The sequence below is a fragment of the Stegastes partitus genome, unplaced genomic scaffold (genome assembly GCF_000690725.1).
Source record: "Stegastes partitus isolate 25-593 unplaced genomic scaffold, Stegastes_partitus-1.0.2 Scaffold2622, whole genome shotgun sequence".
NCBI classification, from domain to species: Eukaryota; Metazoa; Chordata; class Actinopteri; family Pomacentridae; genus Stegastes; species Stegastes partitus.
The window spans coordinates 16,693-36,092 of NW_007580353.1; the positions used below are offsets into that span (position 1 = coordinate 16,693).

Here is a 19,400-nt window from a genome sequence, read left to right on the forward strand (position 1 = left end):
AACCTTTAAATTGCAGCTTAATGTTGCTGTGTCATTGTGATCTGTTCTAAATATGTGAATGGCTCTGAGTGCACACTGTAGTCTGACTGCAGCTCAAATAAAGCAGCTACAGTTTCACTTTGAGACGTGCTTTTGGCTGTTTTTTCCTTTCTTAGAAAAGCAAAGTCTATGCTTTAATAGTATGAGGCTTTTGATAAAGCATCTTAAACAGATGTATCCATGCAAATAAGGTATTTCCAAAGAAGTTTAGGAGGAGAGATGGTATCGGTATCGGTATCGGCAGATACTCAAAGTTGAAGTATCGTATCGGTATCGGAAATCAAAAAGAGGTATCAGTCCATCCCTAGTTAACATTAAGTTCCATTCTGCGTTTTAAATAGTTAATAACTATAATTTAAGGTAAATCTGCAAAATAACAACAAATTGTTGGCAGTAGCTGCACATTTTATGACCGCATGTCACAAACGGAGCAACGCAAAACTACAACATCTCTGACTGTGACAAATATCTTGTCAGCGACGCCAGAGAGACAAGAGCTGAAAAAAATAGTTTGAGGAAAGACGAGAGGTTAGAGGACGATGAAGGGCGAATGAAAGGAGACGTGTTGAGAGAAATTAGGAAAAGTTACATGTGAACAGAAGTGACAAGACAAAAGGAGGGAAGAAGAGATGTTCACTAAAAAAAAATAAAGGTTGAACTGTTATTTTCTTGAACAACTGACTGTTATTGTTACAGATTTTCCCTGTTTTGTAAAATAAAAGATGCTAAGAAGTAAAATTAATACTAGTAAGACAGAAAACGAGTAAACATTTACACATTAAAAGACCAAAATTGTAAATAATGTGCACATCAAATATCATAAAAAAAGTCTCATCTTAACATTACACTATTTTTTTATTAATTTAAATCAGCAAAAAATGTTAGTATTTCACAAATATTTGCCATAATTTTAAAGAAGATATTGTCTATATCTCTATATATCATATTGAAATAAATTTTTTGGGATTGAAACTGTTGTTATTTTGCAGATATTTGCTGTTATCTTCACCATTCTTACAGTTTTTTCAGACCAAGCTCACACCAGACCACACACAACACAAACCTTCCTTATATGTCTGAATGCTTGCTGTTCTTACCTTTCATGTACTATAACAGAAATAAATGCCCTAAAAGACTAATATATTTGTAATATTTGAAGTTTTACTCTTACTGCCAGATTTTCACAGTATTTTTGCAAAGAACTGTATTTTTCTTTTTCTTTTGTACAGTATAGGAGGGAATGGCGGAGACTTCATATTACAGGCGGAGATGGAAGATTTAAAACTACAATATGAAGGAGATGAGAAAAAAACAGACAAAATGAGGCGGGAGAAGACGAGGCGAGGAGGAGGATGATGCAGAAATGAGTTCTGAATCAGAGGAGCGACTGCCGATGTTTGTTCTGAGCGCCGCTGCTTCACATTCAGGTGAACACATATATGCCCCGGTGCTGGTGTTGCTATACATAGACTCACTTTCCACGTCGACATGAGAAACTGTCACAACAAGTGTTTGAGTGAAGTCAGTCATGGTTTGACCTAAATAAACAGCAGCATGTGAGCAAATCCCGCATTTCAAATAAAAAGTATGTATTTCTGGAGGATAGTCTATAAAACAAATGAACTCTACAGGTGAGGTTTTTGCAGGTGAAATGAAAGAAACTTTAACCAGTGTTCTTATGAAACCGTGTCTTTTTTTATTTTCTCTAATACTGTGAAAAAATAATTACATAGAATTTGAAAAAAACAGAAATAAACAAAAAAACAGGAAAATAAATGAAAGAATTCAGTTATATCTTGTATGTTTTGTACATTTTTTTTTTCAAACAAAAAAAAAGCAACCCAACAAGAACATAATACACGTGAACAATATATAGGGATAAAAAATAAGGAATTAAATGGAATATGGAGAATATATACGCTTGTCTGAACACACACACTGTTCCTCTCTTTGTGGTGATGCGCGGCTCCACTTAAGTGCAATATGGATTCCTTTCTCTCTGATTGTTGTCATTATATGCTCAGAACATCGGTGGATCCTGTTCACTCGTGCAGCTGTTTGGGCTCAGCAGCTGGATTTAGTCGTGACCTCAGGCCACGCGACGTCTCCTTTGTCTAACCAGCTGTCCTGCTTGCTGCTCGGGTTTGACTGATGTTTGGAAAAAGTGTCGTTACTCCAAAATGCCACATGCGCCCCGTGTTGTTTTCTAATGAACTTTAAAGCATCATGGGAAAACAAAACAGACACAATACTGCCATAGAGTGCACTGTAATCCTTACGATTCTTTGCAGCAGAGTTTCCTTCTTCCTTCTCCAGCAGGGAAACTGTGCAACTTTAAATGATGTCAGATTCACTGTTGAACTTTTGACACTTCAGACTGAGGTAGAGTTTAGCTCGAGTTGCTGAAGACATCCTAAAAACCCAAGAGAGAGCTGGAAGGAGCCACTAGCGTTATCCTTAACACTGACAGAAGATCAAAACTGATTTCTTTTTTTAAACACTACTACGGTTCTACAAAATGCTGCTGACTTTGGAAGTAATGCTGTGTTAGCTTGCTAGCGTCTGTATTAAGCTTGTGAACCAATTTTGGCTGAAGTTAGAGAAGTTCAACAACTTGCACAGGTGTTCTTTTTTTTGTTTTTGAAAGACAGAAAAGTCCATTCTTTGGAGGCTGAGTATCACTCTTCCTACAGCCGGACTAATTACGGTTGCGGTTTTAGTATTCTGTGTCACTACAATGAGTTCAATAGAAGCCAATACCTGTTTGGAAGTCGTTTAGTTTTGTCCCAATGAATAGCTGCAGCGTCATTTCCTTCAAAAGCACAAAACTATAGTTATGGTCCTGTTTTTCTGACATGTTGAAATCTGCCCGTAGTGTTTAAAATTACTACATAGGAAAAGATGCTTTCAGATTTAACCCCTTTGAACCCCAAAACCTCCCGGTAAATTTAAAAGGCAAATTACTTTTGAAAAATAGCCAAAATTACACCATTTATCCCAGCAAGAAACTATAAAAAAACAAATTAAAAATAGTTGGATTTTCAGTTTTCCAACGATACTTAAGTGTATTATGACAGATGAATAGTTCTGTTCGGAAAATCGACCAAATCTAAGCTTAAAATTGTAACAAATTTGTCGGATTTATTTTATTCTGCACGTCTCTTTTGACAATTTTCCAAAAATTAATCGTTCGCATCAATGAGATTCTGTAAAAAAACAAACTTTTCTGCACTCCTCCTAAAAAGCCCTTCAACCAGCAGTCACATGACTAAAGTTCTGGGACTTTTGGGCTGAACTGCAGGCTGTGTTTACGCAGAGCAGATTGTCAGAAAATACTAAAACTAAGTAAAAATGAAGCAGTAAAATATCCATAGAATCAGAGTCTCCTTTTTTTTTCAGTACTTGGAGAACCTGTGAGCATTTGGAAGAATTCTGCTTTTTTTCAACTTTTATAAAGAAAGAAGTTGAACTTTTGTTTTGTCATCTTTATAATTTATGGTGTTAAAACTTTGCTTTACTGCACAGAAAAAAAACTGTGGTCTCTCTACTTCCAGCCAATATGTTAAAAATGTGGAAAATCTAATCTTGAGCCATGATCTGCAGGCAATGCTGCCTTTCAAGCAAGTACACTGTCACAGAAATGATCATCAAACTATAAAATACACACTTTGTAAAGAAAATCTAATTTCTCGTGGCAGAGTTTCAGGTTTGGTCGCTGCAGTCAGGAGTTATCTCCATCATACCAGCAGGTGACAGCATGACATTTACTGATATTTACTGCAAACATCAGTCAAACCCTCCTTTCTGCAGGCCAGCCGTCCCAACATGTTTCCAAAAAAGCATGAACACACACTTGGGTTACATGCTGCCAACACACACATGCACATTCACAGATGGACAGTACATGTGTATGTATGGAGACACACACACACACGACCACAGACTCACACACTGTCACTCATGAAACACAATAAACACAAACGGCTGCTGCATTTGTTTGTCTGCTCAGTTCTTTTTTTGTTGTTTTTTTTTCTCCACAGTCTTTTGGCGCCCACCGAAAAACTCCAAAAGGTAAAAATGGACACCGAGTCGCTTCAGTCGCTCTTGGCCGGGGATCGCACGGCACAGCACAGCATGGAACAGAGCGCTTAGCTGCGGGTCTGGCCTGCTTCTAGCCTGGGCTGGCCTAGTTGAGACGGAGTTTTGGCTATTTGTGGCCTGGCTGAGCAGTCGTTTTTTTCTGGCCACATATGCCCTCTCTCTCTCCATTTTTACTTATTTTTTGATTAATTAGAACCCCCAGATGCATATAAAATAAAATAAAACAGGTTTTAAAAAAGTTTAAACACACTTTTACACGCTTCAAAAAGAAATGCAAAGAAAATAAGATTTAATATACTGCTTTCCTTTAAAAAAAAACAAAAAAACACTGTGAATTAAATAAACTAAATGGATGTTCAGAGGCTTGTGAAGCTAAATATTGTCTGAGAAAAGACAACCAACCCCTCGACATACAAGCGTTTATGCAAAGTTAGACACATAAAACCACATGTTGTAATCTTGAAGGAAGATTTGACAAAAGACTGATTTAAATTTGGAAGCTGGTATTAACGTGACAGAGAGTAAAGAGCATCAGCACATGTTGCGGTGATGGAAAAAAGACAGGAAGTAACAACCTATTGGAGTAAAATTCATCCATATTCTCCGTCCAAATCGTGCATTTTTTTCACTGCGGAACCAAATCTAAACATCTGTACTGCGTTTTTTTGGCATCTGTGGTGTCTTTTTGCACATTTATACGCCCCCCACTGTCAACAAATACTTAAGAGGTAATGACTAAGTACCTGGCTGGCCTGGCGTTGTGTGTCTTTTTGGCCTCAGTACCTCGTGTGTGTCAAATTTACTCCTTCTACACAAGGTCATAACGACATTGCAAGTCAGATGCAAAACACTGCGCAGCTACAACTCTGTAAAAAGGTTGTAAAGAGGTAATAGAATGCAATACCAAGGCTGTGATAACCATATAAATTTAAAAGGGTGCTCCATCTGCCATTCTTCTCTCCATAACTACTGAATCGCTTTATATAGTGACCTTGGAGCTACGAGGTTCCATCTGATATATGGAAACGGCGCAGCTTGTGGTTTCCTTTCTCAGTGTTTATTCTAAACAGAGGCAATAAATACATTTTTTTATTTTTAAAACTGCCCCTTAGCACGCAATTACCATAATATACCGTGAGGGGTTGATAGGGTGGCTGATAAGTGCGAACGCTCGATGATTACCTCCGGAGGTGCAGAGATTTCTGGCTTCACTTTTTGCAGCCTGCGGGTTTTATTTAAAGCGCCGCCGTCATCTGCTCTCGTTTTTAACTGCTCAGAAATGTGGAGTAAAGATACAAGCGGGTGACTCCTTATTGCTTTCTGTTGCTCTTAACTTTGACTGTCCAGTACCGCGGACAGGATGTGCACTTAGGTAAACGTGGAAGGAGTTCGTTTATCGTTTCAATGTTCCTTAAGAAATAAAAATGGGGGGAAAAATTAGACCCTTATAACTCCAAGGTCAGAATATAATAAAGATTGATGCTCTCGCCTCGTAGTCAAATCAACAACATGATTGTCACCGTAAAAGGTGAAGTTTCTGAGATGAAGCGATGTGCAAACATGAATGATTGCAATCGGTGGGAACGCGACTGCTTTTCACAGATTTGGTTTAAGAGAAGCAACCTTTTAAATGCACGTTATTATAAACCCGGTGGGGCCAATCACACTCACCAAAAGCGGACACAACAAAATGGAAAAATCTCGGACAGAAAACACCACCAAAATGTTCTTGTCGCAGTGAGGAAACCGGCACACGTTACACACACTTTAAATGCAGTACAAAGTACCGTATGAGCTAGATAGAACCCTCTGTACCTTCGCGTTTGATATGTTAGACCACATTTGAACGTTCTCATTGCTTACAAAGTTTGCAGCGCGGCTCAAAGGGAGCAGCTGCTCGTTCTCCATCCATCACTTTGAATGTCGTCGACGTTTGAGAAAAAGGCAGTCCAGTCACAAGACTGGAAGTCAAAGAAAGAGTTTCACGCCAAACAAAGACATCCATCAAAAGGGAAACGCTCACTTGAGCTGGATATTGATCATTTTGGAGTGAAGCTCTTCAAGTTTTCTAATTCAACATCCACTTTAAAAACACCATCCGTCTCCTTTTTTTAAAAGGAACGTTACGATCACGGAGCCACATACACGTTAAAAAGTGTCACCTCAAAACGCTGAACCTTTGGTCCACAACTCCTTATAAAAATACTATAAAATGCTTCTGAATGCCATGTTCTTCATACGTTTCCGTATAAATATGGGAAAAAAAATCTATTCTACTGTGCAAGTGAGAGAAACAAATACTTTTTTTTTGACACTTGAGGGTAGGGGAGGTATCTTTTTGTACAAATTGCAGAGAACTTCAGCGGAAAGAAAGAAAAAAACAAAACTCCCACCGCACCTCGTTTCACAAACACCTTTTTTTTTTTTTTTAGCATCAAGTGAAATGTGAAGTATAGAAATGCATCATGATGATAAAAATGAAAATATGAGGAGGCGGAAAAGGAGCACAGAGACGCTTGCTACCGCTCCCTTCCCGCTTTAGGTGTGGCATGTACAAAAATCTCGTCGTCCAGAGCACCTCATTGTCCGCGCTTTACAAAAGAAGACACAATAGTTTGTGTGTGTTGGCACATAAGCATTGGCACTCCGGTTCAGTCACTGCACCACCTTAAGAAGCTTTGTCCCACTTAAATCAAGGTAGATCTTGTAAGAAATGGCCATCGGGCGAGTTTCTGTGAGGAAAAAAGCGGGATCATAAAAGTGCCAGATATATTTATAGTCCAAGCTGCCCCGTTGTTGCAACACATAGAAACGTTTTTAAAGATCTGTGTGTGTGTGTGTTTTGCAATATGTGAGAGTCAGAAAATGCAAAAAAGTGTGACTAGCAGAGAGGTTTTCTGTAGCTCACCGTACTGCATTGCAATGTTTGTACAAGGAAATAACTTTAAAATGACCCAAATCTCCATTTGCGCCTATTTACAGAGATGGGGTGGGAGGACCAGGTGATGCCGGGAGGTGATCGGACAGCAAGATGAGAACTTCCTCTGCGCCTCCTTCAGCTCTTCTTCTTCTTCGTCTTCCTGTATTCAAAGTGCTCGTCTCTTTTTTTTTCTCTTGATTGTGGCTCTCGCGGTTGCTTTTGTTGGAGCTTCGACGCTGCAGACAGAAGCTTTTTGCGCAAATGTGAGTGAATGTCGCACGTATTGCTGCTAACTGTATTATATCTGATGCTGCTAACTGCTGGGCGAGAAAATGAACTGAAATTCCATGCAGTGGTTGCTATGGAAAAAGGGATTCTTGTTTATGTATACAAAGGTGGAATTGTTTTTTTTTTTTCTTTTTTGTCTTTTCAAAGTATTTCTGTGTTTATGTAGAAGTACTGCTGCTGCTGCTGCTTCAAAAAAGCAAGTATGGTTCTCACACATGAGTCTGCATCCGTTGTGTGTGTCTGTGGGAATAGTCAGAAGGCGGCGATGAGTACGAAAAGCGAGTAGAGCTTCCATACTTCCCCAGCCCTGTTTCAGGACTTTGCTGTCCTGGTCCCGGTCCTGGTCCTGGTCCCGGTCCTGGCCCTGGCCCTGGCCCTGGCCCAGGTCCCGGCCCTTGTCCTGTGGGATACATCTCGTACGCTGGCCCTTCCTCTATGGGCGGAGCAAAGCCCATCCTGGGATAGGTGGGATACTGGGAAGGGTATCCGTAGTTGTCGTAGGGCAGTTGGTTTGTGCTGTCCAGCAGGCCGCAGTCTCCGGGGTAATCTCCGGGTGACTGAAGGGCAGGGTTGGGAGGCGCTTGCTGGCTCTGTGCCGCCCTAGAGAAGGTGTTGAACTGGGCGTAGGTGGCGTGCGACATCCTGGAAGGCGGCCGGGGGTCGTAGCAGCCCGCTCTGGAGCCCGGCACTTGGCTGGGTGGGACTGCACCGCTGGCGGCAGCTGGGGGTCCGCTGGAAGTGGCTCCGGCCGGTCCGCTGTTTGGGTTGGGAGAGCGGAACTCCCCCTGGTAGTGGATGACGCGGGACTGGGGTCGCGCCTCGTCGTGGGTGGTGGCTCGGACGTTGTAGTAGCCGTTGGTCGGATCCTGCGATCAGACGGGAAAATGTTAGTCTTTTAGTCCGTTTATTTCTGTTACAGTGCATGAGAGGTAAGAACACTCAGCATTCACACATATATAAGGAAGGTTTGTTTGTTTGCTTGGTCTGAAATTAGCAAAAGCAGTTTGTTTCAGGTTTGGGTGTAAATAGCTCAATAAATGTGCCAACCGTGAAAAAAACAAGGAGCTCAAGTGTTTCAACAACATCTGCTTCAAAAAGAAATACATATAAATAAATAAATAGGTAAAATAATAAAGAAAATACCAAAAGACTACACAGAATATGAAAATATATAAAAAGCTAAGTACAACAAACTAAAACTCTTACATTAAATCTGATTTAGAACTCTCAAGAAAGTCATTTTTAGAAGAGAAAACTGATTCATGTGAAATGCTCGGGGATGTTCCATGCTATGTACCAGTAATGGCGCATGAGTGATGCCGAACATGTACGACCAGGTAAGCTTATGGTACCATAATTTAATTATACCAAGACAAACCTTCATTCCTCAAGGCCATACCTGGACTAAAAACTAAAAACACTGGAAGAAAAACATCACAGAGCAGGTTCATGTCAAACATTTCTGGTGCTGTTTAGTTCATCCTTTACTGTTGTCATTTTTTACTAAAATATAAAGTCCTGCCTCTTTATGGAGACAACACAGCTATAGGTAGACTCAGAAATGTCTTCTGTGCAGCATGATTAACTTATAAAACCATCAATCATAAACAGATTTTACAAGATTTTTAAAAACCTGAAATCAACACGTGCACATTTTTATAAGTGCTCACTGCTGCGACCAACGCTGGAAAAAGCTGTGACGTTATTAAACTACAGAAGTTTTACATTTTCCACTTGTTTACATGTGTCTCCTATCTATGTTCTGTAACTGCAGCCTGTAGCTCCGCCTTAAAGTCCCAGAACGTTTGACTATTGGTTGCAGCTGAGTTACTGACGGCTTTACAGTTGTACTGAGAGTCACCAAATCTTTTTGTTTTGTGCAGAATCTTGTTGGAGCAAATGCTTTATTTTTTGCCAAATTTTAAAACAAGATATGTAAAATAAAGTCATTTGGCAAAAATATTCAAGCCTAGATTTGATAAATTTTCCTGCATGTCACAGATGAGTAGTTCAAGGAATGTCAGAATGTTGAGAATCACATTATTTTGTCTGTTTTTACATTTTCTGCCACTAATAAGTAGCGTAATTTTATTTTTTATAAACATGCCCTTCAAACCCACTGATGGGTTTTGGGGTTAAGAGGGTTTTTTACTAGTTCGGTCGCTCACCGACGGCACTATGATGTGTGAAAATGCAGGATTCTATTTTAGAAGTAAGAAAAATGTTAATTTGCATAAACTCAATGCCGCCTATAATAAGGAAAAGATGCTTGTAACTGCAGCGTCAGTGCAGGACCCGAGGAAAGAGAACACCTAGCAGGAACTGAGAGATGAACACGACCACAAAGCTCATGCACCATGCAGGACGCAATGTCAGAGATGCAGTAGATAAGTGTTTTCCTCAGAAACTCAGTGTCAGCATGCCAAAGCGTCTTTGCTGAGTCATCTCACCTTGAGCTCGTACTCCTCGCGGGTGTCGCTCTCGCTCCTGATGTCCTGCTTCAGGTCCATGTCGTCTTTGAACGGCTGAGTGGAGGGAGAGAGGGAAACAGAGGGCAGAAACTAAACCATCAAACAACGAAACACACACACGGAAAGAGGGAGGGTGAGAAAGGAAAGGAGAAGGAAGAGAGGGAGGGGAGAGGAAAACAGAGTTTCAGCTTTTTCATCCCAAGAGACTGGAAGGCGAGAAACGAGTTAGCTGTCGGGGGGAAAAAAAAGAGGGATTCGGCCTTTTTCTCGCTTTAAAACCACGTCAAAGGGGCTTCGTCGATTTGATTCTCCGGGACTTCCAGGGCTTTTCTAAAAGGAACACAGTGTTAAAGCGAGTATGTGTGTGTGTTTGGAGGTGATTGTAGCTTAAACTGTACATTTCGTGTCTCTTCATGAATGTGTGCACATTAAGCACTTCATCGATTTGAATGTGTGTCCATGTGTGTTGATGCGTTTTTGTTGTATATGTGCATCTGAGACCTCGTGCACGCATCTCTGTTTCCTCGTGCGAGTGTGTGTTCGCCGCTCCTGCCATGTCGCCCTCAATGTCGGTGTATCTGTACATTTAAGGTCATTGACCCGTACGCCTCTTCTCCGCGGCCCTCGCTGACTCAGATGGGTGTCTACTCACGGAGTACATGGCCTTGACCATCCGGGTTGCCGTGGAGACGTTGGCCGCCTCCTCCTCCAGGCTGTGGGTCTCTTTATTGACCGTTTCTACCTTGATGTCTGGCTTACCAAGGGTGACACCTCGGCGACCTGGAAGGGGGAAAAAAAAAAGCCCCACATTTGGGTCAATGTCAACATAAATTATCGATTTATTTGTCAGTCTGGTTAGAAAGGCAACAAAAAAAAAGTCAATTGTTGGAGTCTGGTGTTCACCGCAATGAATCTAGATGCCAGAAAACTTCACGTTCCTTTGGCATTCATTTCGAGACAGATTAAAGCAGAAACCTGAATTTGTGTTTTTCCTGTCAACAAGTGCTGTTAAAGTAGGAATTGTTGGCTTTCTCTCTATAATACTGTGACATTTTGACCTATGTAGAGTTTCCTGGGATGAAATATGTTTTGATTTGGTGCTGTATTGAATTAATGTGAATTTTTTAGGGAAATGTGGTTGATAATGGTGAGAAAGAGGATGTTTTTTTAAAAAATAGATCTCTCAGAATGACATTTGTTTTGACTGTTTGTATGAAATCTTGCACAGTTTAAAGCCCCATTGTTGGAATTTTAAGATTTGTGACTTCAGCAGCTCCTTGTGGTAGTTCTGTCTAATTTTTGTACAGTCAAAAAAAACCCTACAAACGATCAGATCAAATGAAAGAATCTACATCGAATCTACAATCGAGTCACAAATACTGCAGTTCCTTGAATGGCCACTTGAGGCTGGCTCTGAAAGCGAGTCAATCCCCATTGACCTCTATGTTAAAACGCCCAACTCTACTGCAGTAACAAACATGTTTACAGCCTGATACAAAAATGACTTTGGTGTCTACATCTAATGTCCCTGTTCCTGAAAACTGTATGGTGAGGGGATTTTCATACAACTCACTTGATTAAATTGTATTAAGGCTTAAAGTTGTGCATATTTAAAGGGGGTATCCACATTAAAATCGCTGCTCAGTAAACCTATAGATAATGTTATGGAGAGTTTGTCCATCTTTTTTTACACACACTATACTTTGACTGACTTGAATGTTTTCAGCAGCATAATAAAACTCAGGATTAAATAAAAAGAGGGTGAAATTTAAATATATCTACTATATGCAAATGCTTTTTACTCAGTCTGAATAAGACTGTCTTCTGCATCACTACAAAAATGTTAGTTGTAGGGCAATGAAAAAAAAGAAGAAGAAATTTCCATGCTAAACACTGCCTTGTGCAACTTGAAATGCTCGGCTTAATGTGTCCCGAAAGCAGTCAGTGTTTGTCGACACGAACAACTCACTTCCCCAGCCAGAAACCTTAAAAGTAAAGATTTAAATCTGTGAAGTCTTGAGCTGCTTCGTAGACAACAAATGAGAGACTGTTTATCTGGAGCCACAACGATGTTTGTTTGAGTTTCTATTTCCAAACGATATCTTTTCTGTAGTGGTGTTATCAGCTCCAAACCAGAAAATATACTCTTATCCCCAGAAAATCCCTCTGGGGAGTCTGCCAGTCACCTTCACTGTCTTTCCCAATTCTTTATTTTGCAATGGAGCAGCTCAGAATGAAACAACTGAAAGACACCACATGTTTTTAGCTCTCTGATTTTGCAGAAGCACAGTTTGCGTTCATAATACTAATTGGATTGCCTCGGGCTGTAGATATAACATATAGGAATTCATCGTTTAAATACGCTTCACCTTGAAAACGCTCCTGTTTTCTGCTCCGTTATTTATGTACTCTAATGTACAAGTGGCGTATAAATACATTATTTAAAAAAATAATAACACAATTCCATGTCAGTGGAATGAAAAGGGGGGAAATGTACAGTAGGCGTTTTAAGGCAGTTTGCCATATTTTATGAATATTCATTAATCTAATTTGAATAAAATGCTATACGGTTGGCATATGTGGCTTTCTTCATGGCACAGCGGAATGACAGATAGTGGCGAGTGGATGAAAGTAAGACTGATCGACACATGCGGCGAGTGTGTGCATGGCCCTACGCAAACACATTAAAGAGAACCACGGAGAGCACTCACTGCCTTTGCGTTGGCGGTAGAGGAAGAAGGCGAGCGCCAGTAGAAACATAAGCAGCAGAATGGAGGAGCCCACCGTACCACCGGCGATAATTCCCACCGGAACAATATCTGAAACAAACACAAGCAGAGAAAAAAAAAAGAGGGCCGAGGTTGAGGGACAGCTGCTGCCTCATTGTTGCAGAAACCTGCGTCGTTTAAGCACAAATCCTCTTGTGTCCTGGGCTTAATATTGAATCTCTGAGGGCTGGTTATGTTGATAAGGCGTGCTAGTCAGACAAGGGATAAAAAATAAAAAAATAAAAAAATGCCTTTAGTGAACATGTAAGGACAAATCCAAGCTCTCTCTCTCTCTCTCGCTCTTTCTCTCTCCTTCGAAAGATGTTTTGGTAGATTTTCTGAAGCCGGCAAAATCTGACAGCTGAAAGAAAAAGAGCAAGATAAGACTGACAGAGCATGAAGAAACCATTTTCTCAAGGTAATGTGACATACCAAGCTCTCATAATAAAACATGGAACCATCCAGAGCAGACTAACAACACAATCTATCTGTCCTCCAGCTGAGGCCTCCGCAAGTAATCTTGCTCAAGGGCACTTCAGCTCTTAACAAAGAGAACAGCGTTTTATTCAAGGACGTTAAAGGTCCCCTCTGGAATTTTTTTTTATTATTGTAAACAAACTGGGGCTCAAAAACTCAGCTAATCATCTTCCACCAGATTTGATTGGCAGCGACCAAACAACCCATCAACCGTCATCAGGTTGTGATTTAAAATGTTGTTTTCTGCATGGCGGTACATGACATCATCCTTTTCCACCTACAGACTGGCAAGAAAAGTGAAAAAATACAGCAATCTCTAAAGTGGAATAACCAAAACTGTTGTCCAGAATCCCAGTACTTCAGGAAGAAACTCATCAAGAATGTTTTCAGGACCTTTAAAGGTAATTAGTTCATTTCCTTCCCATTAAAACAGCCCGTTTTGAAGGGTGGCCCCTGTTTAATGGAGTTTGCAACAGGATAGCTAACTTACAGCATGATGCTACCTTCTGTTGCGTTAAGTTTGACACTTCTTACTCAGAAAAAAAAACAAAAAATCCCACTTGCAGTTCATTCATGAGCACGAAAGACGACTGTACAGTTTGCAGCAGTCGTGTCTTAAACAGGTTTCTGGCTCCGTCTGTAATCTGCATGTACGTAGTGCTCGCATTAATGTTTAGCTTCATGTAGCTTTTGTCTTGTTCCCTGCTTTTTGTTGGCACATGCATATGTTTGTTTCTGCGTTTCAAACAGCAGAGTGGCATGAAACCGCTGGCAGGAATATGTACATGCTTGTACCAGTTTTAATGTGGATGCACTAGTAAACAAAAACAGGGAGCTGCTTATGCAAACGCAGCAATTATATAATCCATAACAAATATTTTAAAGACCCCCTTTGGTGACGTTTTTTAAGCTTGTTAACGTGCCCGTGTGATGTTTTTAAAGACATGAATGAAACAAACGCTGTGGCTGGAACTGCAGCGTGCCGGTGACGGCCTCAAATAAACTGTTTTAGTTTTCCCGGGTTTCATACGAAACAAACCTGAAGAACCAATCCGCTCAACTCTCTGTGTTGGTCTTGCTGTAACATTATTTTTTCAGTTTGTGGCCTGAACAAATGGCTCAGTTCCTCCAGTATTTAAGCTTGCCACTTTGTAGTGTTCAGCAGTTTTACAGCATTTGAGCAGAGTTGTAGGTGAGCCGGTGTGCTCGAGCTGCAGCGAGTTAAAAGAGGCGGAGACTGCACAGACCTGCACATACTAGTGGAGGCAACAGTGAGTTACATTTAGGACATTTCAAAGTAGTAATGGATTATATTCATGGATAAAAAAGAGTCTAAATTCTTAACTTTGTTTTCAGAGAGGGAGTTCAGTTGTAGTTTTTATTCTATAAAATATTTGCAAGATTAAAAACGTTTTTAAACCAGCATTTTTAAGGTGTCCCATAGTCATCTTCTGCTCTTTTACAGAACAGAACAGTGTTTTATTGCCATTTGCACATTACAGCACAGGTACACTGGAATTCTTTGTGTGTTTTCTCAAGTAAGCTTTATATAGAGAGAAAGAAATGTAAACATCAAAAGTAGGAGCAGCAATAAAAAAAAAAAAAATTCACATATACATTATAAGAATAAAATAAGTACACAATATTAAAAAAGCACTTCTAAAAAATTATAAAAAATAATCACCCCAAAAAGGTATTGCACATATTATGTAGCATACAGTGTAGTGTTACACTTGTTGGTTTGTGAACAAAATGAAATGACCTTATGGGCATATTCCTGTGTTTAAGGCACATTACTATCACCTAATGTCCAACACAATGGTGAGCATCCATCCATCCATCATCTATACACCGATTAATCCTCACTAGGGTCATGGGGGGCTGGACTCTATCCCAGCTGACTCAGGGTGAAGGCAGGTTCACCTGGACAGGTCACCAGTCTATCACAGGGCTACACTTAGAGACAGACAACCAAGCACACTCACATTCACACCTACGGACAATTTAGAATCACCAATTAACCTCAGCATGTTTTTGGACCGTGTGGGAGGAAGCCGGAGAACCCGGAGAGAACCCACACTGCACGGAGAGAACATGGAGACTCCACACAGAAAGATTCCAGTGCCCCCACCGGGACGCGAACCAGCAACCTTCTTGCTGCGAGGCTACCAACTGCGCCACCCTGCAGCCCTAATGGTGAGCATGTATTTCTTCATCTTTGGTTTAACATTATTAGTATATAAACATTAGACTAAAGTGCCAAAAAACTGCACTTGATACCTTTAATTCCTAAAATACAATATGAAGAGTCTGGCACATACTTGATATCTAAATATGAAGAGTTCATTTGCAAAAACAGAAAACTCTATTTTTGTAGATTTTCAGTATTTTTTTTTGTTGTTTGTTGAGATAATATCAATCAACCTGAAGTTGAGTGGATCTGACTCAGTAGTAATGACACGACAAAAATAGAGATAACTTAAGTTTGATTGATTTTGTCTCAGGTAGACGATGGAAACGTGGGTTTTCTGAAGGTTTGTCAAGATGGAGTTATATGTTTTTGCAAATGAACTCGTCATATAGTTCCTGCATCTTATGTCATTCTACATTTTGCACAGATATTTTGCTTTCCTCATCATTTATGAAATAAAATAAATAATGGTAATTAGGGGTCAACTGATGTGTTTTTTTTCAGGGCTGATATTTGATATTAGAATTAAAGGAAGTCAATAATTGATATTTCAAACTCATAAACATTTGTACTAAAATTGAAAATACACTTGTGTCAAAATTTAAGATAACACAAACCCCGGCACAACCTAGCTGGAATAACGCTAAAATAATTCATAGTCATTCATAGAGAACTTTTCAACATTTACTTGTGATGCGTCAGATGTCAGAGTGACCACTGACACAAGCAGCTGCATCAGGAAGTTGGTTTAAAAGAATTACAAGAATCATAAAGATGCTGAATATTTGATCTGACAATCAATCAGGCAAACAGTCGATCTACTCCTCATTTCAGAAAATGCTGGATGATCAAGTTAAACCACAAACGGACTTCCTTACCCGTCTCCTCCAGCGTGATGATCATGGTTCCGGGTCCGAAGGAGTTCCAGGCCGTGCAGTTGTACGGCGAGTGGAAGTCGGACTCCATGACGTTGTTGATGGTGAGGGTGGAGAGCACCGCCCCGCCCTGCGATGGAGGTTTGCTCTGCTCCACGGTGTACCTCTCCATCAGGGTGCCTTTCTCCTTCTCCCAGACGTTCTCCTTCCACGCCCAAACCTGAAACAGATGGACAGGAGGTCTGACTTTTAGTCTTTAGCCACCTGAGTTGCTGCACATTTCTACACACAAACAGTATTTGTATAGTCTGCACTTCCTCTTGAAATCAAAGCAGCAGTACTTCAGCTCCAGATGAAGCTGAGATGATACATCTGTGGTACAACATCTGTAAATTCATAAATCTGCTCCTAATCAACACAGCTGATAGGAGCGTCCCATTACCGTGATGAAGAGCTTCGTCTCCGATACGTTTAATGCGTTTGATTTTTATCTAAACTCCACTTTTTTGTTGCTGCTGCAATCATCCGATTTAACCTCAGGGATCAATAATGCTAATTTCACTTTATCTTATCGTATTTAGTATTAACCACAATAGACTCCCACAGTCAAGATCAAACATTCAGAAAACAGATGGGCTGGTGCTAAAAAAAAAAGGTTAAAGGAGACTAAAGCGAGTCGGGCAGGAGGTGCATTTCTACACAAAACAAATGATGATCTCACATCGTTTTTCTTTCCTTTTGCAGAAGCTGCCTAATTAGAATCTGCGCTGCAACTTTTCAGACCAGTGAAGAAAGAAATCCCTCATAAATAAGTCAAAACAGACACACACACGGTGCAGCAAGTGTACATGAGCGATAAAAACTCGAGCAGGTTTTTCTACTTAAAATCTGCTGAGGTAGAATTTTGAGGGTATTAAATATGGAGCATGACGATATCAAATATACATACACCCATATGTTGGGCTAATGTACCTTTTAACCTGGCTTGAAAAAATAAAAAGGCGATCAAGACTCGGCGAGGGACAAATTTGAAAGAGTCCCAAATCTTTTGCTTTTTAAATTTTTTCTCCCTATGACAGTCTTGCATAATGCATCTCTTCCCGTCTGAGAGTCTGAATCTGTCTTTTTCTTTATCGCTCTCTCTCACAGCGACTCTATTGCACCACCTCTGTCTGTATTTCTGTCCCTCTTTCTCAATCTCTCATTGCCTCCTTTATGAACACACACACACACACACACACACAGAGCATCATATTCCATATTTTATAAGTCCCTGTGTCTCTGCATTAAGCCGAGACTATAATGTCGTATCACATTATACGCTCTGAGCTCTGTGCCAGTGCAGCGGGGGGCTGAGGCTTTCTAAAAGCTCTGATTTCTGTCATGTCGGCACCGCACAATTGGATAATTGACGCTGAAAGGTACAAAATTTTACTCTCCCTCCATCTCTCTCCTTCTCATTTCAATCTATTTCACCCCCACACGCTCTCTCGCTCATTCTAGCCTTCAAACTCAAATTGAGTTAGTGGATTTATTTCTATTTTTCTGCTTCTTTTTGTGATTTGAGAGCGTTCCGGTGTTTCCCTTTTTAAGGTTCATATCACATAACTCATATTGTAACTTATATAATGCTCACTTTATATCAAATTGTAGTTTGATCAAGTATTGCACTCAGAGACTTTTGAAAAGGGCAGATGATGAAGAAAAAAAAACACTTGTGCTGTTGCTGCAGGTTTGGGAGGATATTCGATTACAGATTTCTGTGTGAAAGCTTTCTTTTAAAGAAACCTTCTGAGAAGCATCACTACACTGGAATAGTCTGGAGCTCTGGATGCTGCATTGAGCCTTTTCACAGTGACCATAAATATGTAACTGTCTTTATAAGTGGTGTTATAGTCACCATATGTGAAAGCATATATGTGATGACAGCATTGTTCCTCATTGTGTTCCTCTCAGCGATCGCACATCTTCACAAAGTCACGGCTCAAACAGACATTTTTAAACCTGCTGGCAGATTTGAAGGATTTGCTGTTGTTTTTTTTGTTTTAAAAAAACACACAAACAAAAAAAATTACATCTTTTTTTAGACCCAGAAACTGAAAAAACTGAAAAATCATCAAATCATGGTCCTTGAACTTATAATCTGTGAGTTATTAATTACTCTAAATCAAAATCACTGCACGTCTCATTTAAAGATTTATGTATAACATCTCCTTTAACCAGATTCTGTAGAAAACAAAAAAATTCAGCGCTCGTCTGCGCATCTGGCAAACCCGTAGTGACTCTGCTGCAACCAACAGTCACATGACAAAAACTGAGGGACTTTTTGCTGCACGAGGCTTAACTGCAGGTTTTTCTCCCCTTTATAAAATAATAAGAAGTGATAAAAGCTCATTTACTCATGTAAGACTCAACAAAGGAAACCAGATGAATCTCAAGGAGTTTATCCTGATATAATAAATTTGAAACGGAAAAAACAAGAAAAGAAAATCATATCTGTGACTCTCTCAATGTTTTTTTTTTTAATGTGAATTACGAGATAATTAGGATAATTATTGTTCCTGCTTCGTTTCTTTCTTCTTATTTTTATTATTGACGAATACCAAACCCTTAATTAGACCCCTGAAACATGATCAAAAACTCACCAAAATTGGCACGCACCTCCGAATCGGCGAAAAATTTGATAAAATGAAAAAAAAAAAAACTCAAAGGCTCTCTAGCGCCACCTAGTTACAGAAAACACACTAAAACGGCCCTAGCAGCCAGTAGGAATGTCGTACAGAGATCAAACCAACACCAAAATGTTCGTCTCAATGAGACCCACAAATCTCGCGCTGACACCCCTGACCTATCTCCAACAGGAAGTCAACAATTTGCCCTTCAAAGTAATACAAATGAGTGAAAACATCTTTTGGAAAAACATTATCTTGTTTGGTCAGAAATTAGTCAAATAAGACAACATTAAACGGAAGAATCCATCTTTGGTGGAACCGGTTCACAACCCGTTCGCAAACTTTGAGAAGGCTGGACAATCAAAAGAGACTGAAGCTCCAGACTGGCTCTGAGATGTGATTGTTTCTATCACAGAAAACAATTATCGTCACCTTGAAAGTTTGTGCGTCTTATCGTAGATCCCCAACCAGCGATAATGGAACTACTGCAAACCTCTGTAGTTACCAGGAGGGAGCGGGGAAATACACTGTGGGAGCTTTGTACATTCAAAGAAACCCAAATTATCCTCAGATAACATTCTATTTTAATTAGGGTCCG

The 19,400-nt window shown here is 40.1% G+C and overlaps 1 protein-coding gene across 1 annotated transcript; it reads right to left on the reverse strand.

Moving 5' to 3' along the window:
- Positions 1 to 4,422: 4,422 nt before the first annotated feature.
- LOC103375485 (kin of IRRE-like protein 1) lies at positions 4,423 to 16,384 on the reverse strand (the record flags this gene model as incomplete). The annotated part of the gene is made up of 5 exons (XM_008305786.1): positions 4,423 to 8,214; positions 9,799 to 9,873; positions 10,472 to 10,599; positions 12,531 to 12,638; positions 16,134 to 16,384. Coding segments are annotated over 5 exons (1,219 nt in total), but the record flags the coding sequence as incomplete, so codon positions are not given.
- Positions 16,385 to 19,400: the final 3,016 nt, after the last annotated feature.